Genomic DNA, 19,503 nt, shown 5'->3' on the forward strand with positions numbered 1-19,503 from the left:
GCAACTCGAATCAAGTTCCTATATCTGATCTCATCTCTCAGAATGAATTGTGTGTGTTTTTTCTGTTGATCATGATAAACTTTATTTCTTTTCGGTGAATGAATAACATATCTAAACTCTCCCTCGTCTCCCTCTCTGCTCCTCCGGATCCATTGTCTCTCTGTTCTTGTCGAGTTTGATGTCTGAAATGAAAGCGTAGCTACAGAGAAACTGAGATCAGAGATGTTACCCTCTCATAAATTTGACTGATAATGATCACCAGATTTAAGCCAGAACTGGAAGCGCTTCACTGTGCCGAGATGCAGAGCACACTGTTAAACACAGCAGGTTAACAAGCGTAAAAAAACTCCATTGGTGGTGCGTTGCTAAAAACTGTTGAGCTATAATTTGTCACACACTTTTGTTTTTCTATTACGATGGGGAATTTCAATTGACTACTATTGTTGTTGCACTGAGCTAATGTTATTTTATAATGCTTGTAACTAGACTTTTAGAGATTATTTAGGGTTTAATAAGTCTCACTTGGTGTGCGTTTGAGGCTCCATCTAGCACAGTCCATTAACAAAGTAATGATTACCACGGCAACACACTGATTTGCACATGTTTGAATTAGGGTCTGGTTGTGTGTGTTGTTCTTTAACCTTCTGGTTGATGATGTTGATCCACGTGGAGGTGCAGTTGCTCAGATCGGGTCCCTTCAGGTCCCACAGTCCCTCGGGCCCCTGACAGGCGAACACAGCTGTTCCTGCACAGAGAAATGAGCCGTTACCACTTATCGCCGCGTGTGTGGTGCAATAATACCGCATCATGTTGTTTTAGAGGCATGTAAACACGCACACTCCTTCAGGTTACGTCCATATGACACAGAAGACATTTAAACCTCTGAGATCATAAAGGAGGGTGTAATTATACAGCTGGATGACCGTAGTGGAGATAAAACCAACGCAGTTTGTATGTGGGAGAGCTCTAACTACAGACACGTGTGGATATGTGTGTGTAAAGGTTAAATAAAGCTCAGGGAGGAAGATATCTTATCATCCGCTCTAATTAGAAGGACTGAAAATGTCATATTCTTACACTCTGGCTCAGGTGAGGTCCTGCACAAGCTCAAAAATACATGGAATATACTCAAATACAAAGCGGGTGTGAATAAATGAAAGGTGCATACTTAATGAGTGTAGCGATTTTAACAGTAGCTGAGGGCATCTGTCATTTAACAAAAAACGAGAAATTAACCTATAAAGAATAATACTATTTGATACTGTATATGATTGAATACATTACATATGTAATTTACTAATACTACAAAATATTGATCAGTTGATTTATCAGACGCTTTAAATAAATGCTTTAACACAATTTTATCACATTTTAATTATTTACACAGAATAAAGTCAAACATAAAATCCCATAGGCGTAATTTGCTGGTGGGACAGATGGGACATGTCGGCACCACTTTTTGGAAGGAATTAAGCTTGTGGAAGAAGTGGATTGTTTAGGGGCCATTAACATCGAAAACTCAAGGAAAACGCAGGATGCTCCGTTCTCTCACCATCTCCAGTTGCTCGCACTCGAAAGTTATATTTGCGGAAGACAAAAAGTAACGACTTAAGGAACAAAGCCAGTATAAAAATGTGCATACTATCCGCGCTCGCAGCACTTGCTTGTGCATCATATCACAAAAAACGTGTAAAGCAATGCACAAGTGACATTGGAATAAACTGCTTTTAAGTGACCTTCCCCAAATGACAGTTTGGGAACCGAATGCTTTGAGAGCTGGAGTTGAAAAGTGGACTAGCCAATGTACGAATGCCCACTATGTATGATAAATATTCCCAAAGAGTTCTCAAAGAAACAATTTATTAAGCATTTTCCTTGTCATCTCTGTCCCCACCACTTTTCAAAACAAAGTTATGCAACTGTAGAAAACACAAACATTTAATACCACATGGTATAATTGCATTTTTTTAATCAATGCGACGTATACTGCGGAAGTCTAATGCTATTTAGTTTTTTTTATCCGAAATGGTTTTAAGCCACTTATTTTTATCTTTTGCTGTTGTGTGTCAGTAGCACTAGTTGTGTAATTGTGTAAAAGACTGTTCTATTGTATTCATAGCGCTATGCGTGTTACGTTATTCATGGAATGTATATTAGCAATCCAAACTGTAAAAAATATCTGTAAGATTAGATTCAGTTTCTATCCAGAAAGATGTCAGAATTGATGACACACACATGAAACTGAATACTTTTCAGGAAATGGATGGGCATCAGAATATATGTCATTTAATCTGAAGGTTCGTGTTTACATCACTAATTTGAGACAATGAGAGTTTAGCATGAAAGAGTTAATGATTGGTCAAATTAAATCATGTTTTTTTTACACCTACAGGGTCTCGCTACTATAAAAATACCAATTTAAAGAAATCTTTCCTTTCTCTTATTTAAGATCACTGTTTGAGTGGTGAACTGTCTCCGAGTGAGAAATAGAACTGTTACATAACAGTGACAGTATAAGAAGAAATCAATGAAGACCACATGAAGTACTTCTACCAGTTTAGGAAATATTTTTATAGTAAGTCTGGACTTTAAAAATGAGGCTGAAATAGGCCATCTGGGCTCCCTGACACAGCATACCTATGTCTGATTTTATAGTCAGTACAACAGTGCTCTTACAACATAACACTTTATTTTACAATGACTTCATCCAATCAGAATAAAAAGCAGAACTATCTATTTTATAAGTGTTAATAAACTACTTTTCCCTTGTTCAAATGCTCTTGTTCCCAACTTCACAAAGATTGTGACTAAGATCGACAGCCAGAAAACTAATCCACCAACTGCAGCTCCAGTCTGGAGCTCCGAAAACTTCAAGAGCAAACAACTCATCAGGAACAACTGCCAATCACCCCGAAAGCATGGAAACGGAAGAAACCAGAACGAACGAGGTGAAAAGAGCAAAGACGAGTCAAAGAGAAAACACAGAGAGAGAGAGAGACTGAAATAGAGACAGGGTAAGAGAGTGAGAGCGGTCCACACTTGTTATTTTTTTTTACTCTGAGCATCTCTCTTCTGCTATAAAAATAGCAGCCTGAAATGAAACAAACTAACTAAAAATAATAAAAACAAAACAACGTTTGTTGAGAAAAATGTGAGTGATGCTATTCTGTTTAAAGCCTCCAGCCCAATTCTAAAGAGATATAAAAGCACTCCCTCACAGTGTACATGGGGTGTTAAACACCCAAGGATGTCTTACCGATAGTTCCAGGTGGGCACGGTTGCTTAGCGACAGCCCCCTGACGTGTTTTTGGCCACGTGAGGCCGGAGTCACTGACAGGGCTGCAGTACTCCACAGCAATATTGGGCAAGACGGACGAGGGGTCCGAGCGAGAGGTGACCTCAGAAAGGGCATCCACTACGGACGGCTGCTCTGTCGTAGAACTGTGCGTGATCGCTGCCGTTGTGGCGGGTGATTTGGTGGTTGCTGTAGTGGTGGAGGTGGTGGGGGTCGTCATGGTAACGGTGACAGGGCGAGTGGTGGTCCGCATTGTTGTCGTGTCCATTAAGACATTCCCAGAAGAAGATGATTCTGAAATCAAGAACAAATGACAGTGAAACACACATCAACAGGTATGAATTGACATCTACAGCAACCTCCAAGAGTACACCAACACACAGGTGTCAGGAGGAGAGGATTCTGGGATCAATTGGGCCAACCATCAGGACAGAGAGAGCTGTCCCTCATCATCCAAAAATCGCTTATAGCAGCTACACCTCTGTGTTTGGACCTTGCTTAATACTTAATTTAAGTACACCTGTATTTCTATCTTGACTAATGTAAAGTACATCACAGAATGTATTACACCGATGTAAAGCTGCAATGCAAAGTAATAATGACTTTTGCATCAGATGTTCAGGAAGAACAAAAACACACACACATACACAGATTACAGATATATTGCTCAGCCGTCATCAATATGCTGTCAAATATCCTCAATTTCTTTCAGTAATATCTGCCTACCAGTTGTATATATAATATAATACAATATATAAAGTACTTTATATTATATTAATTTCCTCTAATGCTGACAAAAAAGCAGGGATTGTAAACAAAATACATCCATACCATACACATACACTATTTTACGTATCTACACATAACTTTTTACACAGTATTAAGTACTTAAAAGGTGCTTTACACTCACAAGGCCTCAATGAGGTGTCATGCAACACAACTTAATAGTACCGGTTTCAATAAGCCAGCTTTCACGGAAACAACAAGTAAAACAAGCAACATAACTACACCATTTACTTAACACTTGTAAATATGCAACAAACAACTGGTCAATGTAATTAATACAATTATCAAAATGATAAATGTTTGCTTTATAAAGAACCGAGTTCAGCACTTAGGAACTATATAAACATAAATGGTTAAATGAATCTGTACTGTAACATCAATCCTGACCAGCCATTATTTTCATTCCATTTTGAATTCATGCCAAAGATGGTTTCAGTACACAAGTTAGTTGTTATAATCCTGATGTATGTTCAAGTGGTCGTTTTAGTTTGAACTAGTGAGATGATGCTATAAAATGGGGTCATGGAAAAACTATTTGGTTGTCACTGCCGCAACTTCGCCTAGAACATGAATGTACATGTTTGCATGTGGAAATCTATTTATTTGCCATTCGGATTTCTTAATCTGATATTTTACAGATTTGATAAATGACTCTATAGAATAATAAAATAAAAATATCTTGCATGTACGAAAATGTTAACTTTAAGACAACAGAACTTACGTTTTGTGACTCAAACGCAATAGATAATAAACCAAACTTGCATAGAATGGAGGTTTGCAAAATAATGAACGGAACATAATCTACATAGTGCCTGTGTAAAAACTATTTCCTCACATTTAGTGTCTGGTAAAGCTGGACTGTGGTAGTGAATCAGAAACAGGTGCCCTCTGTTGAGAGAGGTGAATATATGGGCTGGTTTGCATGTGCAGTCCTCCTGACCCAATCAGTGGGTCATTATTTTAGTTCATTATTACAACCCACCGCCAGCCAACCACATGCCAACAAACACGCATATAAAAACGCTCATCTCGTGCCTCCATAATAAGCAGCTGGACCATTTGAATCGATGTTACCCACAAGCCCACAGGTCTGAGCTTCCCTGCATCATTAAACCCAAATGCACAGAGATCGTCAGCATCGTCAAGCACTGTGGGCTAAAACGCTTACTCGCACATCTCGCAACACACACATACACAGCTGTTCTCTCTTTCCAGAAGGGAGACACACACTATCTGTTTCCTCTGGGTTATGGAGTGAAAGAGAACAGCAGTGGGAAGTTTAGAGAGAAGCTGGAAAACATGTTTACTGGCACAAGCATGCACATAGACAAGTGTAGACTGAGAGACACAACGTGTAGACAGACAGACTGCATACATACAGACAGACAGACAGAATGTGTGCATAGACATACAGCAGACAGACTGTGTACAGAAAGGATAGATAGACAGTGTAAACAGAGAGACAGACAGTGTGGAGACACAGACAGACAGATTGTGTACTTTGACAGACAGACAGACTGTAAATACAGACAGATAATGTAGATGGAAAGATAGATAATGAGGAAAGACAGCCAGTGTAGAGAGACAGACAGACTGTGTACATAGACAGACAGGCAGACGGACAGACTGTGTACATAGACAGACAGGCAGACGGACAGACTGTGTACATAGACAGACAGGCAGACGGACAGACTGTGTACATAGACAGACAGGCAGACGGACAGACTGTGTACATAGACAGACAGGCAGACGGACAGACTGTGTACATAGACAGACAGGCAGACGTCAGACTTTGTACATAGACAGACAGGTAGACAGACTGTGTACAGACAGGATAGATAGACAGTGTAGACAGAGAGACAGACAGTGTGGAGACACAGACAGACAGATTGTGTACTTTGACAGACAGACTGTAAATACAGACATTTAATGTAGATGGAAAGATAGATAATGAGGAAAGACAGCCAGTGTAGAGAGACAGACAGACTGTGTACATAGACAGACAGGCAGACGGACAGACTGTGTACATAGAAAGACAGGCAGACGGACAGACTGTGTACATAGACAGACAGGCAGACGGACAGACAGACTGTGTACATAGAAAGACAGGCAGACGGACAGACTGTGTACATAGAAAGACAGGCAGACGGACAGACTGTGTACATAGACAGACAGGCAGACGGACAGACTGTGTACATAGACAGACAGGCAGACGGACAGACTGTGTACGGACAGGATAGATAGACAGTGTAAACACACAGACAGACAGATTGTGTACTTTGACAGACAGACAGACAGGCAGACAGACTGTAAATACAGACAGATAATGTAGATGGAAAGATAGATGAGGAAAGACAGCCAGTGTAGAGAGACAGACAGACTGTGTACATAGACAGACAGGCAGACGGACAGACTGTGTACGGACAGGATAGATAGACAGTGTGAACACACAGACAGACAGATTGTGAACATGGACAGACAGACAATGTAGACAGACAGATAGGTAGTGAAGAAAGACAGACGGACTGTGTAGACAGACAATCAGTGTGACAATGTAGACTGATGGACAGACAGACAGTAAAGACTGAGAGATATAGATAGTGTATAAACACAGACAGACAGTGTAAAGAGAACAATAAATAGTGATAGAAAGAAAGACTGACAGACATTGTAGACAATGCTTACACACAGACAGTGTGGAAAGACATGCAGATCATGTAGACAGGCAGAGTGGAAATACAGACAAACAGTGTAAACAGAAAGACAGTTTAAACAGATATGCAGACAGAGATAGTGCAGACAAACTAACAGTATAGACCAGCCCATAACACAAATAAGACTAGATTACGGCATAAATATGATGATTAGTACTCTACTCTACACTATACCAACAGCATCATATCATAAATTTGACAGAACTAGAAACAAACACATTTTGATATTTCTCTCAAACTTTAGTTATTAAGGGGATTTAAAATGTTAAATGTCCATATCTGAGATTGAGCAATACATATGTGACTATATAGTAGCACATTGTGCATATCAAGCAAGTTATTTTGCTGGAGTGCCATGTGACTGCACAATTGAGAATGTTCCCAAGTCATATAACACCAGTGAGGATCCTTTACAGAAAATGTGGCAACCTGACTGAACTCAAGCCCCTGGTCGATCTATCTTCCTCCCGGTCATTTTCAAACCATGCTAATATCTTAAACGCTGTCCATTATAAAGACGGACGACAGTTACCACAATATGACTCCGTTCCAGAGCAACAGTTCCCGTTTCAGACGACGTGCTATTACATTCATTCTAAAGTGCCGGTACTGTCATAATTATCCCTCATCCCTCTCCTCAGCACCAAAGAAAATGAAGAGAAGTTTCTCTGCCTGTCAGATGCAGCTCATTACTCTGAATTGTCTCTGTTCGCGAGTCTTATCAGCTCGAGTGAGAACTGGCTTGGCTCGTTCGCGTCTGGCAAGGAGATTAAGCATCCCCATCATTGCTCAGTCGCATGCCATTTTTTTAATTAACGTTTGGACAGTTTTCACAGTCCCCATCATGGCTGGTTAATCTGTTACAGAGAGGGGTTATTAACATATAAGCAAAGTAAAAGATAAAACAAAACGATCGATTGGTATGTTCAAGAACTGTAATAAAATTTCTAAAGCAACTTTTTTATATCAGTTGCACCTCAGACCATGACCAAACACACCAGTCCGTTTGACTGCTTTCCAACAGTGCAAAATTGCAAAAAAATACTGAATTTGAAAACACAAATTTAAAGAATCTTAATCTTTAAAGAATAAAGTTGATCAAAAAAATAGAGGTACCATTTCCCCAAATAAAAATGGTCTCAAAGATCAGATACTTGAAAAATGTACTTTAGTAGGCTCGAAGTAAAACTATATTACTATCCATCTCAGTTTAGTGCACAAAACTATAACTTAGTGATACGCTTTGTGCGGAAGATGGGAGAAACTTGCGGTTAAATATAAACAAACGCATTTTTGCTGTATTTCAAGTCATTCTGTTAATCGTAGAATGTGAACTTACACACTGACAGCACTTATAAACTACATCAGCATACTGTCCACTGCTTCATAGAGGAATGGGATGATGATTTTAATACTCGACGTTGGATATTTAGCAACTTTATTGATTCAGTTGTTGTGACAGTCTCTTTACATGATGTCGATTCTGTGCTATTTAAAGATGTGTATTGTCATTATGTATTGCATTTTAAAGCTAACTGCAAAGCGTTACATGGACCACATGCAGATATCATAAAGCTGCTGTATCGTCAGCTGGCCATTTATCTAATGAACATTATACTAAAGATCATGTGCAAAAATTGCCTTTTTACATTTTTAAACATTCTCTCTACGTTTTGTTTATAAGACGATAAGTGGAAGAAATACCTACTTTACATCAAGCATATCAGATGAGAATTCGTTCACATGATGTGATATTTTCTAACAGATTTTTGACAACATGTAGGTAAAATAAATGAAAGAATCCTTGTAAATCCAGTTTATTGTCTCAAGTTTTTATTGAAGACCATAGACCAGTTTTATCTTTTCGAACTCCCTTTTAAAACTGCAGACTCTTTTTAAACTATGAGCACATTAAGTCTAAGAAGACTCTATTTAATTGGGAATTTTGAAGTTCGCCTTTTAAAACTGTGCAGCCCTCACTGAAGCTGTCCATCTTAACTTTAGATCTGTGTGTGGAGCACTTCTTCTTACGACGTGAAATAACCTTCGCCTGGTTATAAGTGCAGCAGCGAACAGCAGGTGTTGCTCATCGGTTCCAAAATTATTTTTAAAAGATTTCCACATGAAACCAACAATATTACAAATTCAAAATATGAAACACAGTCAAATTTTCTGTCATCAGAATAAGTTTTTCAAAGTGCAATACACTAATTCCGCCGCTTCACTGGAAGTTGTACCCACGTTCGTTTTCACAGAAGCGCCCTCCGGAAACTTGCGGATAAAGGCCAATAAATATATGTTTGAGTTTGATATAACTCCGTTTTTTTAATATTTTCAAAAATCATGTTTTTTATTATGTTCTCATGCTTTTATTGTGTTTAATAGCTGTTTTTGGTTATAATAGCTTAAATCAAAACAAACCAACAGCAGTTTGATTGATATTAATTGAAATGCACAATGAAAAAAAACTCATTTTAGAATCAAAATTGTATATATATATTTTATACTTATATTATTTTATACTTTATTCCTTCATTCCTCACAATATGTACACTACTGAACAATGTAATAATCTATATCAAGCCTGTCCTCCTCCAAAAATGTGTTTACTCTTACACAAAATGTGTGAACTTTTTAGATGGTCCCTTACGTCCATCAGCGGTAGAACATTTTACACGACACGTAAGACTGAATGTAAAAACTGTGTTGAAAACAAATAAGAAAATCCAAACTATGCAATCACACTGGTTTTGTTACACGCAGTCTGCTCAGGCCGAGTTAATGAACCTGTCGGGACTCTGCGAGTTGGATCAAACAGTGAGTTATACTACACAGAATGACAGAGCGATTCAAAGAGCCTCAAGTAGTCATGGCACAAAGCAGCACTCCTCTGAGGTCACAGCTAAACATATTCCACTCTGCATGTGGGTCAAATTAGGTCCATTACCGTCTGCCTAAAGGGGCCCTGCATAGCGGAGACGTTCCGACAGCCTGGCCTACACTTTTGCTCTCGTAACCGCAACCCAACTGCGCTCCAAACATCACCGCGTTTGACATTACCTTGCATGGTCCAAATACCAGCGGACAGCAATGCAATGCGCGATGGAGAGAGGCCTGTTTTTAATCACGGCAGGTCAAAACACAAGATCAGTATCTCAAATGGCTCTTGACATGTTGGGGCTCCAATGACCCTCAAGAAAAAACAAGGTCATCCAATAACGTTCCTTTGACTGCCAGACCTCATATCAAACATATGAAGAGTGTGCCAAAAAAATTAATATATATGGAGATGTTATTCTAGGTCACGCTTCGTTTTACGGGTTCATACGCTGTGTGTATACGCTGCATAATGCGGAAAAGAATAAGTTTGGGCATGCTGCCATGGCCTCAGGTACGAAACACGGTTAATAAAGAAAATATTCAGATTCACGTACTATCTCTTCCTATCTTTGTGCAATCAATGTGTAATGCAGACTATATTGTACTCTGATGCTAATTTGAAGAAGCCAAAAGGATCCTGCAATGTGATGCATGAAATCAAAATGTACATTTTTGTTTTGTTTTAGTATATACGAAATCAATGCAATATATTAAATAATAAAATTCCATAAATTGAAACCAACTGCTTATGCTTATGCTCGACCAGACCTGCCTGAAACACCTTGTGTAACCACACCCCCACAAATCTACATCAGTTCCTGATTTGACTAGACAAAAGACCGCCCAAATGTATACGCATTTAAGATGGGTGTACATGTCAGTACAATTGCTTTGAAACCTGATGTTCCAAACATCTCTTTTTTAAGAGTGATGAGTTTTGTTAAAAATCCACATGCTTCCAAGGGGCGGGGCAAAGAGGAGATACAAACATGAACAGAATGTGGAAAATACAGTTTTTTAACCTTAAATCTTGTTTAAACATTGCATTACATCTACAACAAAATAAAATATTTGTTTTAGCAGTGTCATAGGACCCCTTTAATGCTATGATGGAGAGTTTTACTAAATCACATTCTACGCATTTATTGCACGGATTCAGTAATAAAACATATAGAAGAAACCTAGAAGCGCTTTGATGTGACGCGCATCTACCTCTAGCTGTGGGAGACGCGTGAGGAGTCATCAGAGACTCGCAGTGCAAAAACAAGCCAAAGACAGAGAGTCCTAAAACAATTAAATTGCTCATCTAATAGAGAGTGAAGAGCGATAAAGTCCTACAGTACAGACCCCATGAATACCAGTTTATAACAATAGTCATACACTGCACTCTTATTGTTTGAGCATATGCATAATTCATTGTTATACATGTTGTCTATCTTCCTACTGTATAGATATGATATAGCCAGAAGATAAATATAAATAAATATTACATCTTTTTATATCTTTAGTACATTTTCATAAATTGCCTACATTTTAACTGTGGTGAGCATTTAAATGAACTGTAAAAGATAAATTATCTACACAAATCTAAGAAAAATTAGGTATAAGATATAGATTTACAATGGGAGATATATCGTTACCGTGAAATAAAATTACTCATTCCGTGAAATAGTTTTTGGGCCATTTCGCCGACCTCTATGTTTCACATAAGGTAGCTCCACATGAATGTCACTGGAAGCATCTTATATGCATTTTCAAATGACATGTCTTCCTGAGCTCGGGGTTGATCGATCTGCCCCGAGTTTCAAGGTCGGATGTCTGACAGTTCCAGAGCATCGTTCCAGATGTTATTTCCAAGTCTAAGGTGCGAAAATGTCGAAATCCAAGTCCTGGTTTTCACAGACAAGGCTTAAAACTAGTCCGAGACTAAAATCAATAACTTGCCCGGACATATCTTAAAATATTTCAGAGACATTGTTTTGCGTCAAGATGCACATCAGTAATGGTTTCTTATAAGGCATTTTAATAAAAGCGACTCAAATAGCCTAAATTAAGGCATAGTCGTGGCTTAGGCTAAGCCTTGTCTATGAAACCGGGCCCAAAGAACGCGACGCGCACGTCTCTCGGAAACCCTGTGAAATTCAACCAATCAGATGACGACTTCAAACGTGCTGAATAGTTTCTAGAAAAGTGTGCCTTATGCATGAGGCTGAAACTAGTCCCGTCCTAACCCCTGTTCCAATTACATCAATGCATCAAACAAAGCAACGCATTTCCATCCACTTCAGTGAGTCTCTAAAGGTCGCTTGTTCCGATGTCGAATTTTAAATCAGGAAATTCATGGTTATCTGACTTGGATTCTTTTATCTGGTGATTTCATCATGAGTTCATTGTCTTGTGATATTCATGATCTCATCTAAAGCAACGTGATTCTGACTGCAGGACTGTGACTGAACAGACACGCGTGATGCTGAGGCAAGAGTAAAGCTCATACGCATGCACTGGAGCAGGACCTGGAGACTGGTGTTGTAAGCACAGTGTTCATCTCTCTCTTGACTGCCTCTGAAGCTGAACGGGTGGGGGGGGCTTGATAAAGTACAACACACTTCTGCCCCTGAGCTCAGGGATTTTCAGTAGTGAGTAATGGAGCTGCATACAGCCATAAAACCAGCCGGCAGCCAGACTCTCCTTACAATACACCGTACACACAAACACACATACAAGACTTCCTTCCTTCAACTGAACGCAAATAAATCATCTTCTTTCTGTCAGACTTAAACCTCGTTACTCTTTTTTCATAATTTTTTATTCTTTTCATAAACCGTTATCTTCATGTTTGTCCGTGGGTTTTATCAAATATTTAACCAATAAAAAGAACTTGTTAACTTTGACATAACCACTTTAAATTACTGTTAAATTTAAGTGCTTTATTATTTTCTGTAAAGTGGCAGATTTGGAGATATGAGGTCTCAAGAATCCCGCCATATTTGTTTATATTTAGAACGACTAAATTTACATGGACATCAGTAATCAAATCATTTGCCTTATTCTGAGAAAGACAATATTCTGATTAAGGTGTTTACATTGCATTAACTCTTTCACCGCCATTGACGAGTTATCTTGTCATTTAAAAAAAAAACGCTTCCCCGCCAAAGACGAGTTTTTACGGCAATCAGTTTTACAGCAGGTGGCGCTATTACACACCACTGAGAAAATTACAGAATCCCAGAACCTAGAACGTATGTTTCTTTGTGGTTTTTAATGATTGTTCTGAGTGTAATCTGGGCGAAATCTTTGACAAAAAACTTTAATTATGTCAGCTGTTTAATCAAAATGATGCATTTTTGAAGAAAACTACCCACATCTACGGAGTGATAAAAAATGAAGATAGAAGAATACGGTTTCTTTTGTTCGACATATTGTTTATCCATATATCCTTTACAGAAAATTTACTGTGAGCCATTAAAGTTGGGTGAAAATGTTAAAAAACGCTGGCGTAGGCTGACTACTTTTTTTAAAGAGGCTGGCGGCGAATGAGTTAAGAATATACCTCTCATACGCTAAATAAGCTCAAAATATGAATCGCATTCTCTTAAAAACGTATCGTTAAACATGAAAAGAAATGAGTTTTTTTATTTTAATGCCGTTTGGAGCTTCAACATTCTGAGCACTGAACAGAAAGAAACATCAGAGCATTTTTAAATAAAATGATTTGTGTCTATACAACTGAAGAATCATCATTTCAGGAAAGTATGAGGGTGATTAAACTGAGAGAAGTTTCACTTTTGTCTGAACTATTACAAAAAATATAACATCCAGTACCGCATGAGGTAAACATATCCACAAATGTTTACTCCATACGTCCAAAAGGCCCAACCAGATAAAGACATTCAGTTTTATTTTTGCCCTCTGTGGAGATTACAACAGATCCAAGCCGAACCATACTGCATTCCAATCAATATATATTTACATTTCAAAACTGTATAAATCTACGAGTTTGTAGGTCGCGTCCCCTGACGTAATGGATAAAATTTATTTTCTGAGCGCTGCTGGTTTCAGTGTCCTTCACACACAAACACACACACAGAGCTGGCAGCATGTGCTTTTGGTACAGGGAAGTCTGACAGCGCGCGTGTGTGTGTGTTTCGTTCATCACAGATGGCACGGGACAGCATGGGGTGGGTCGAAGATTAAGAGGTCTCAAGCCCACATGATGTGCAGGAAGACAGTGAAGTGATAAAGACAGAATGCACAGCACTGTCCACAAACAGAGCGTGACACTAGAAACAGTTATTATTTCAGTTATTTTTACAAAAATGCTCAGCAATCGGAGGTCCTTCATCTTTCGAAAACATTGATCCTCGTTCTCATGAGATCAAACAGAACCCTGATTCTCTGAAATAGGGAAACGAGATACAGAAGCGCTAGCTGATGAAACAGAAGCTCTGCCCTGAACATCTTTGAAGTCGAGTGCACATCAGGACCTGTATTTCAGCTTCATAAAGGGAAGCAAAGGAGGGAAGGATCTGATCGGCTATACCCGGCGCTCGCTGTCTGACGTCTCCAATGACAGCTGGACTAATCCTGTCTAGCAGAAGTGACAACCTAGTGAGCCCGGATCTAGTGTCCTGAACATGTTACGCTGCTTCAGAGGAGGACCACAGATGCGAGGCCTATCCAGGCCATTTTAGCTATTATTTCATTTTTACTTCTGCCAATTGCTAAGTATTTTATCACTAAAGTAACCATACCATGATATTTTTAGAAAACTATGGTAATATAAACATGATCGTTCTGTCAAAAAACACAGTTTCTACACCTTTACTATAATAAAGTTGAGGGTGAGTAAAAGAAGACAGAATTTCCTTTTGCCTACAGGATATCACTGAACGTACCAAATGAACATACGCCCATGTGTGCATGTTTGTCGACCCATGACGCGGTAACAGCCACAGATTGTTGAAATGATTTATGAATTTCTTGGAAGATGTATCACTTACACTTGAACAAACAGAACATTGCCAAAAGAGTCACCTTCAGATGAAGGTCAATTTCAGGAGAAACATGCCATTAGTGTCTGTGTTTACAACAGACCACACACACAAACGCATGCACATGGGCACACGTTTGAAGCTGTTTTCGTTTTGAGCATTAAAAATGGCCCTATGAGGTCAAAAATGACTGGTATTAATATTTTTGTGGGGAAATTTAGTCCCCATAGTGTAGGGTTTACCAGGACCACACATACATGAAATCATACACTATTTGGTGTGTGGTGCAATACAGAACAGAACAGCACACACACTCAAACAGCTTCAAATGCTCTTTTGTATACTGTGCAAATATACTGTATAATTTCATCTCTTATTTAAATAGTATGTAAAACAGTGTGCAGTCTGCAATGAAAATGTCCAAATTAGCATTCTACACTGTCATGTGACCCCAATGTGTCGCATGTTGAAATAAGTGGAAACTTTATATCATTAAAAAAAAGAAAGAGAAAGAAAGTATGGGAGAGAGAGAAAGAGAAAAAGAGAGCAGTGTTGTCATCGGTCAGTAATGGTCTGAGTGATAAATCACTTATGATGGGTTGAGAGAGTGAGGCTGATGTGATCGCAGCCACAGTTATTCAATGTGTCAAAAATCCTTTCATTCAGCTGAACTGAAAACAGACAAACTGCAAACAAAACTCAGGCCACTGTAAGGGAAATAAGAATAAAACTATACATTTAAATTGAAGGTTTTTATTCGCACCGTGTTAGTTTTCTATTAGAAAATAAATCACTTTTTTGACTGAAAACATAATTTTTACTTGGTGGACAATAAACAGGTGAAAATATCAGACAGCCAGGGCTGAACAGCTGCACGTGCTAAAATCGGTCTATGCTGGGAATAGATTAAATAGTGTAGCAAATAGTGTAGCACGCTTGCCATCCAGTTTTCAACATGCAGTAGAAAGAGCCGCTTGTTTGTGTGAAGTACACTGTCGTTGTGTGTGTTTGTGTGTGAGATTAAATTATGGCGCACCACTATTTATTTTTATTTCGTTTTTTAAATTAAAACTTGTTTGCCGGTGTCGTATCAAAACCTGACTCCCCGTGAGATTATGACTCCCCTGTTTTCCCCTACGAAGGTTAGGATTAGATGTGGGGGCATACTTTAGAGATAGGGACCAATAACAAAGCAGCACCTGAATGAATGAACCAATCAGAAGTAGGGGAGTCAAAATTTCAAGGGGAGCCATTTATATTGGGCCTTGATCTGCGCAATGTGGGAAATCGTGGAAGGAATAGCGTAAGCAGGATTCTATTATTTCAATATGTAATCTGTTTCTTCTGCACACCAATAAGAAAGGATGCACAAGAAATCTAAAGACCAGAACATCATGGAGATTTTAAGTGACGTTTTTGCACTTAGTCCAAAAAGCAAAGACCTAAAACACCCTAGTAACCACCTGACAATGCATTAGAAATGTACTCAATACACTCAAAACACACTAGCAAACGCTTGAGAACCCCCGAGCAATGCACCCAATACACTCAGAGCACCCTGGCAATGTTTTTTAAAATGCATTAAATACACCCAGAACACCCCTAGCAACCACCTGGCAATTCCTTAGCAAAATATTCACTACACTCAACACCTTAGCAGCCACTATGGAGTAGGTTTGAACGATGTACCGGTGCTATGGTAGCAACGCGATGCTAAACCTTTAAATAACCCGCGATGCCACTATATTTTTTAAACGGTAGTATTGTAGTACCGTAGTGTAATACGATTCAAGATATGGAAGGAAGGAGGCAGGAACCGGCAAACATTTAAACATTTAATAACAGAAATAATAAAAGCCGGCGGCCCCTCACGGCCGACCGCCGGCAAACAAAACATAAATACAAAACACAAGAACATAAATATAAACTTAACATAAGTTCGGGCCCGGTCCTCTCTCGTTGACGGTCCGGTCGCTCATTCCTTTTATATGCTCCCTATCTCCTACGTGATTCGAGCCCGGGGTGCGCACAGCTGGCGCTAATTCACAATTACTCACCGGAATCGAACCACGGTCTCGCCCCACCTACTCCACTACACATAGTTAATGTTGCATATGCGCATTAAATTTCATTTTACACTTACATCTGCCTTTTTGCGGTGTTTATCTCCTAAATTAATGTGTGTTTTGAATGTCTCTGACGAGTTAATGATTCAAATTGGCGATTTGAACGAGTTGATAAAATGATTTACTACAACCTACTGGCGGTTTTAGTTCAGCACTTAAACTAAGTCTAATATTTCCCTTTATAAAGACTGCTGTATCAATGAAATTTGTCCAACATTTGAATTAGTTCCTACCTGAAAAACGATCTACTGTACTTAAGTATTTACTACAGTAAACTACTAAAACTCAAAGACACTAGTGTTTTTGAGTCTTATCATAGTAAATATAGAAATATACTACAGTATTTGCTTCAATTTATCCAATTACTACAGTTAATACATCAACATATTCTTGTGCAAAGTATAAAACAGTTAACTATAGTCAATGAAAATCATCTAAATCTGTGATTTTTGTATAGATTTGAATTATATGGCAGAGCATCGTGATACTACTTGGTATCGAAATACTTCAGCCGGTATAGTGTCGTAAGACATATTTATGGTACCGTGACAACCCTAATTTGGAGTGCACTCAATACACTCAGAACACCTTAGCAACAAGCAGGCAACCCCTTAGCAACGTACTCAATATACAACGCTAGCAACTAGCAACGCTTTCAAATGCACTCAATATACCTAGAACAACGCAGAAACCACAAAGGAATACAACCAATACACCCAGCCTTGGCAGCACACTATATATTCTTAGTGCACCTTAGCAACCTTCAATAGTCTTGAGATCATAATGGTGAGTTTTTCTTGAGTCGAAAATTACAAATATGTCTATGTAAAAAAATAATTTGGCATGAAACTAAGTAAAAAGCAGGGAAGCAATTAGAATAGTTTTTAATCGTTTTCTCTCTTAGTCTCTTTCCCTCTATAATTACTCTGAGTCTGCAACAGTAAAACTGTTATCCCACAGTGTTAGTGGAGATGTTTATGCAAGTTTTCTTTTCTAGAAAACCTTTTAATTAAACGGCAAAAGGAATGTCACACTTTGAGAAACATTGGCTCTCTAATTACCAGCGGGCCCACGGGTCCACAATCTGATTTACTAAAAGTAGCCATGAACTTCCCCTCCGCTAACTTTGCTCAGTGCTTTCCAATTAAAGAGTCCGTTCCAAATGTTCTCGACTGACATTAGCCCGACACTAACTTAAGTAAACACTGTCGATACTCATTCTGTCTGTGTGCCACCCGCTGACGATCCACACAGACCTCATTTCACAAAAACACCCTTTCACAGTTACAGCATTGCCAACAGGGTGCCCAGTGTGGTTCAAGGCTTTTACGAGTGTTCATGAAATGTGTTGTGTGCCCCTAAAATTAAAATAATTTGAAGCATATTTCTATACCAATTTTTGCATTTTTACCACTAAATTATAATGTATAAGATTTTTACTTTTATTTTACCTCACCCAGACATTTTGTTGACAGAACTTTGGAAACAAAGGTACAGCTCTTACCTTGCCTAGTGTCCAGCATTCCAAAATCGAGAGAATATTTGACAACATGGTAGTTATTCCAGACATAAAGCAGATTATCTCTGGGATTATAATCCACGGCTGCAATATACTGATAGGAATTTGGGAAAGAGATGTCCAGGTAGCCGTCTTTGCTCAGCTCCGTGTTGTATATGTAGTCGATTTTATTCCCAGTGGCTTCGCTGTCATCATCTTCGTAGACACTTTTCACCACGTACAAAATTCCACAAATCATAAAGGAGTTGGAGGCGGAGCGCTTGTCGTAGGCCGTATCCCACGTTCCTTCCACGCGCAGCGTGTATGGATTCAACTGGCTGATGACGATCCGTCCGTTATTTTGTTCTGTGGCGTAAATCACCCAAAGACCGTTTTCATCCACAGCCAAATCAATATCCGATTTCCCACCCCAGCGGTAGGGAGAAGTATCGTGGTAGTTTGCGCTGGCGATGATGGCCTCCCCGCTCTTGATACGGGTACGCAGGTCGAACTTCACAATGTTACGTGTCCGTTCTTTGTTGAAGAAAAGAGCCCCGTCGTACACGACAAAACCCGTGCCGTCAACCCGATGGGGGAGTTTGTAAGTAGTCGTAGGACGCCCGGCGATGAAGTCCTCTTTGCTGGAGTATTCGGTGAGGGTGTCCGTACGATATGGTGTCCAGGGCATGTAATAGATCTTATCGGAGGCCTGTAAGGGGTCTTTACACCAAGCGCCAGACTGGTGGTCGGATTCGAACAGATGCTCGCTCTGATAAACGCCCCGCAAGAGCCCCGGGCACAAGAAAACTATGAAAAAACAGAAAATGAGTAGTGAGGGCGAGAACAAAAGTACAAAAGAAGGATCATATAACCTCAACTAAAAGGTCTCTTCATGACACTGTGTTTCGTTACATTTGTCTGATTTGATATCCTCTTACTGCAATTACATAACAAATCCAACATGTTCTCTAAAAATATACACAAGGAAGGGACCCGTTTCCTCTTCAATGCATAAAATATTGAAGAATATATTTACATAGTGAACCATTTGAAATGACTGAAAACCGGATTTAGTGGAAATCCATGTTTTACTCAAGGAATCAAACAGAATTGTAAGATTAACCAAAGTTAGATGAACGAACGAGTCAACATCAAACCACACATTTGATTTTCATAATGTGACATGTTTTTGAGTAAACTAGGACATTCATCA

The 19,503-nt window shown here is 39.1% G+C and overlaps 1 protein-coding gene across 12 annotated transcripts in view; it reads right to left on the reverse strand.

The window, feature by feature from the left end:
- Positions 1-19,503, reverse strand: part of LOC130417724 (adhesion G protein-coupled receptor L3-like) — a 200,379-nt gene that overhangs the window by 52,095 nt on the left and 128,781 nt on the right. For all 12 annotated transcript variants that reach the window (XM_056743545.1, XM_056743459.1, XM_056743500.1 and 9 more), the window contains 3 exons: positions 18,297-19,097; positions 3,257-3,589; positions 642-745 (listed from right to left, as the gene is read on the reverse strand). In XM_056743545.1, coding sequence (XP_056599523.1) covers positions 642-745; positions 3,257-3,589; positions 18,297-19,097 — 1,238 coding nt within the window. The remainder of the gene's footprint in view (positions 1-641; positions 746-3,256; positions 3,590-18,296; positions 19,098-19,503) is intronic.

The sequence above is a fragment of the Triplophysa dalaica genome, chromosome 1, assembly GCF_015846415.1.
Source record: "Triplophysa dalaica isolate WHDGS20190420 chromosome 1, ASM1584641v1, whole genome shotgun sequence".
Taxonomy (NCBI): Eukaryota; Metazoa; Chordata; class Actinopteri; order Cypriniformes; family Nemacheilidae; genus Triplophysa; species Triplophysa dalaica.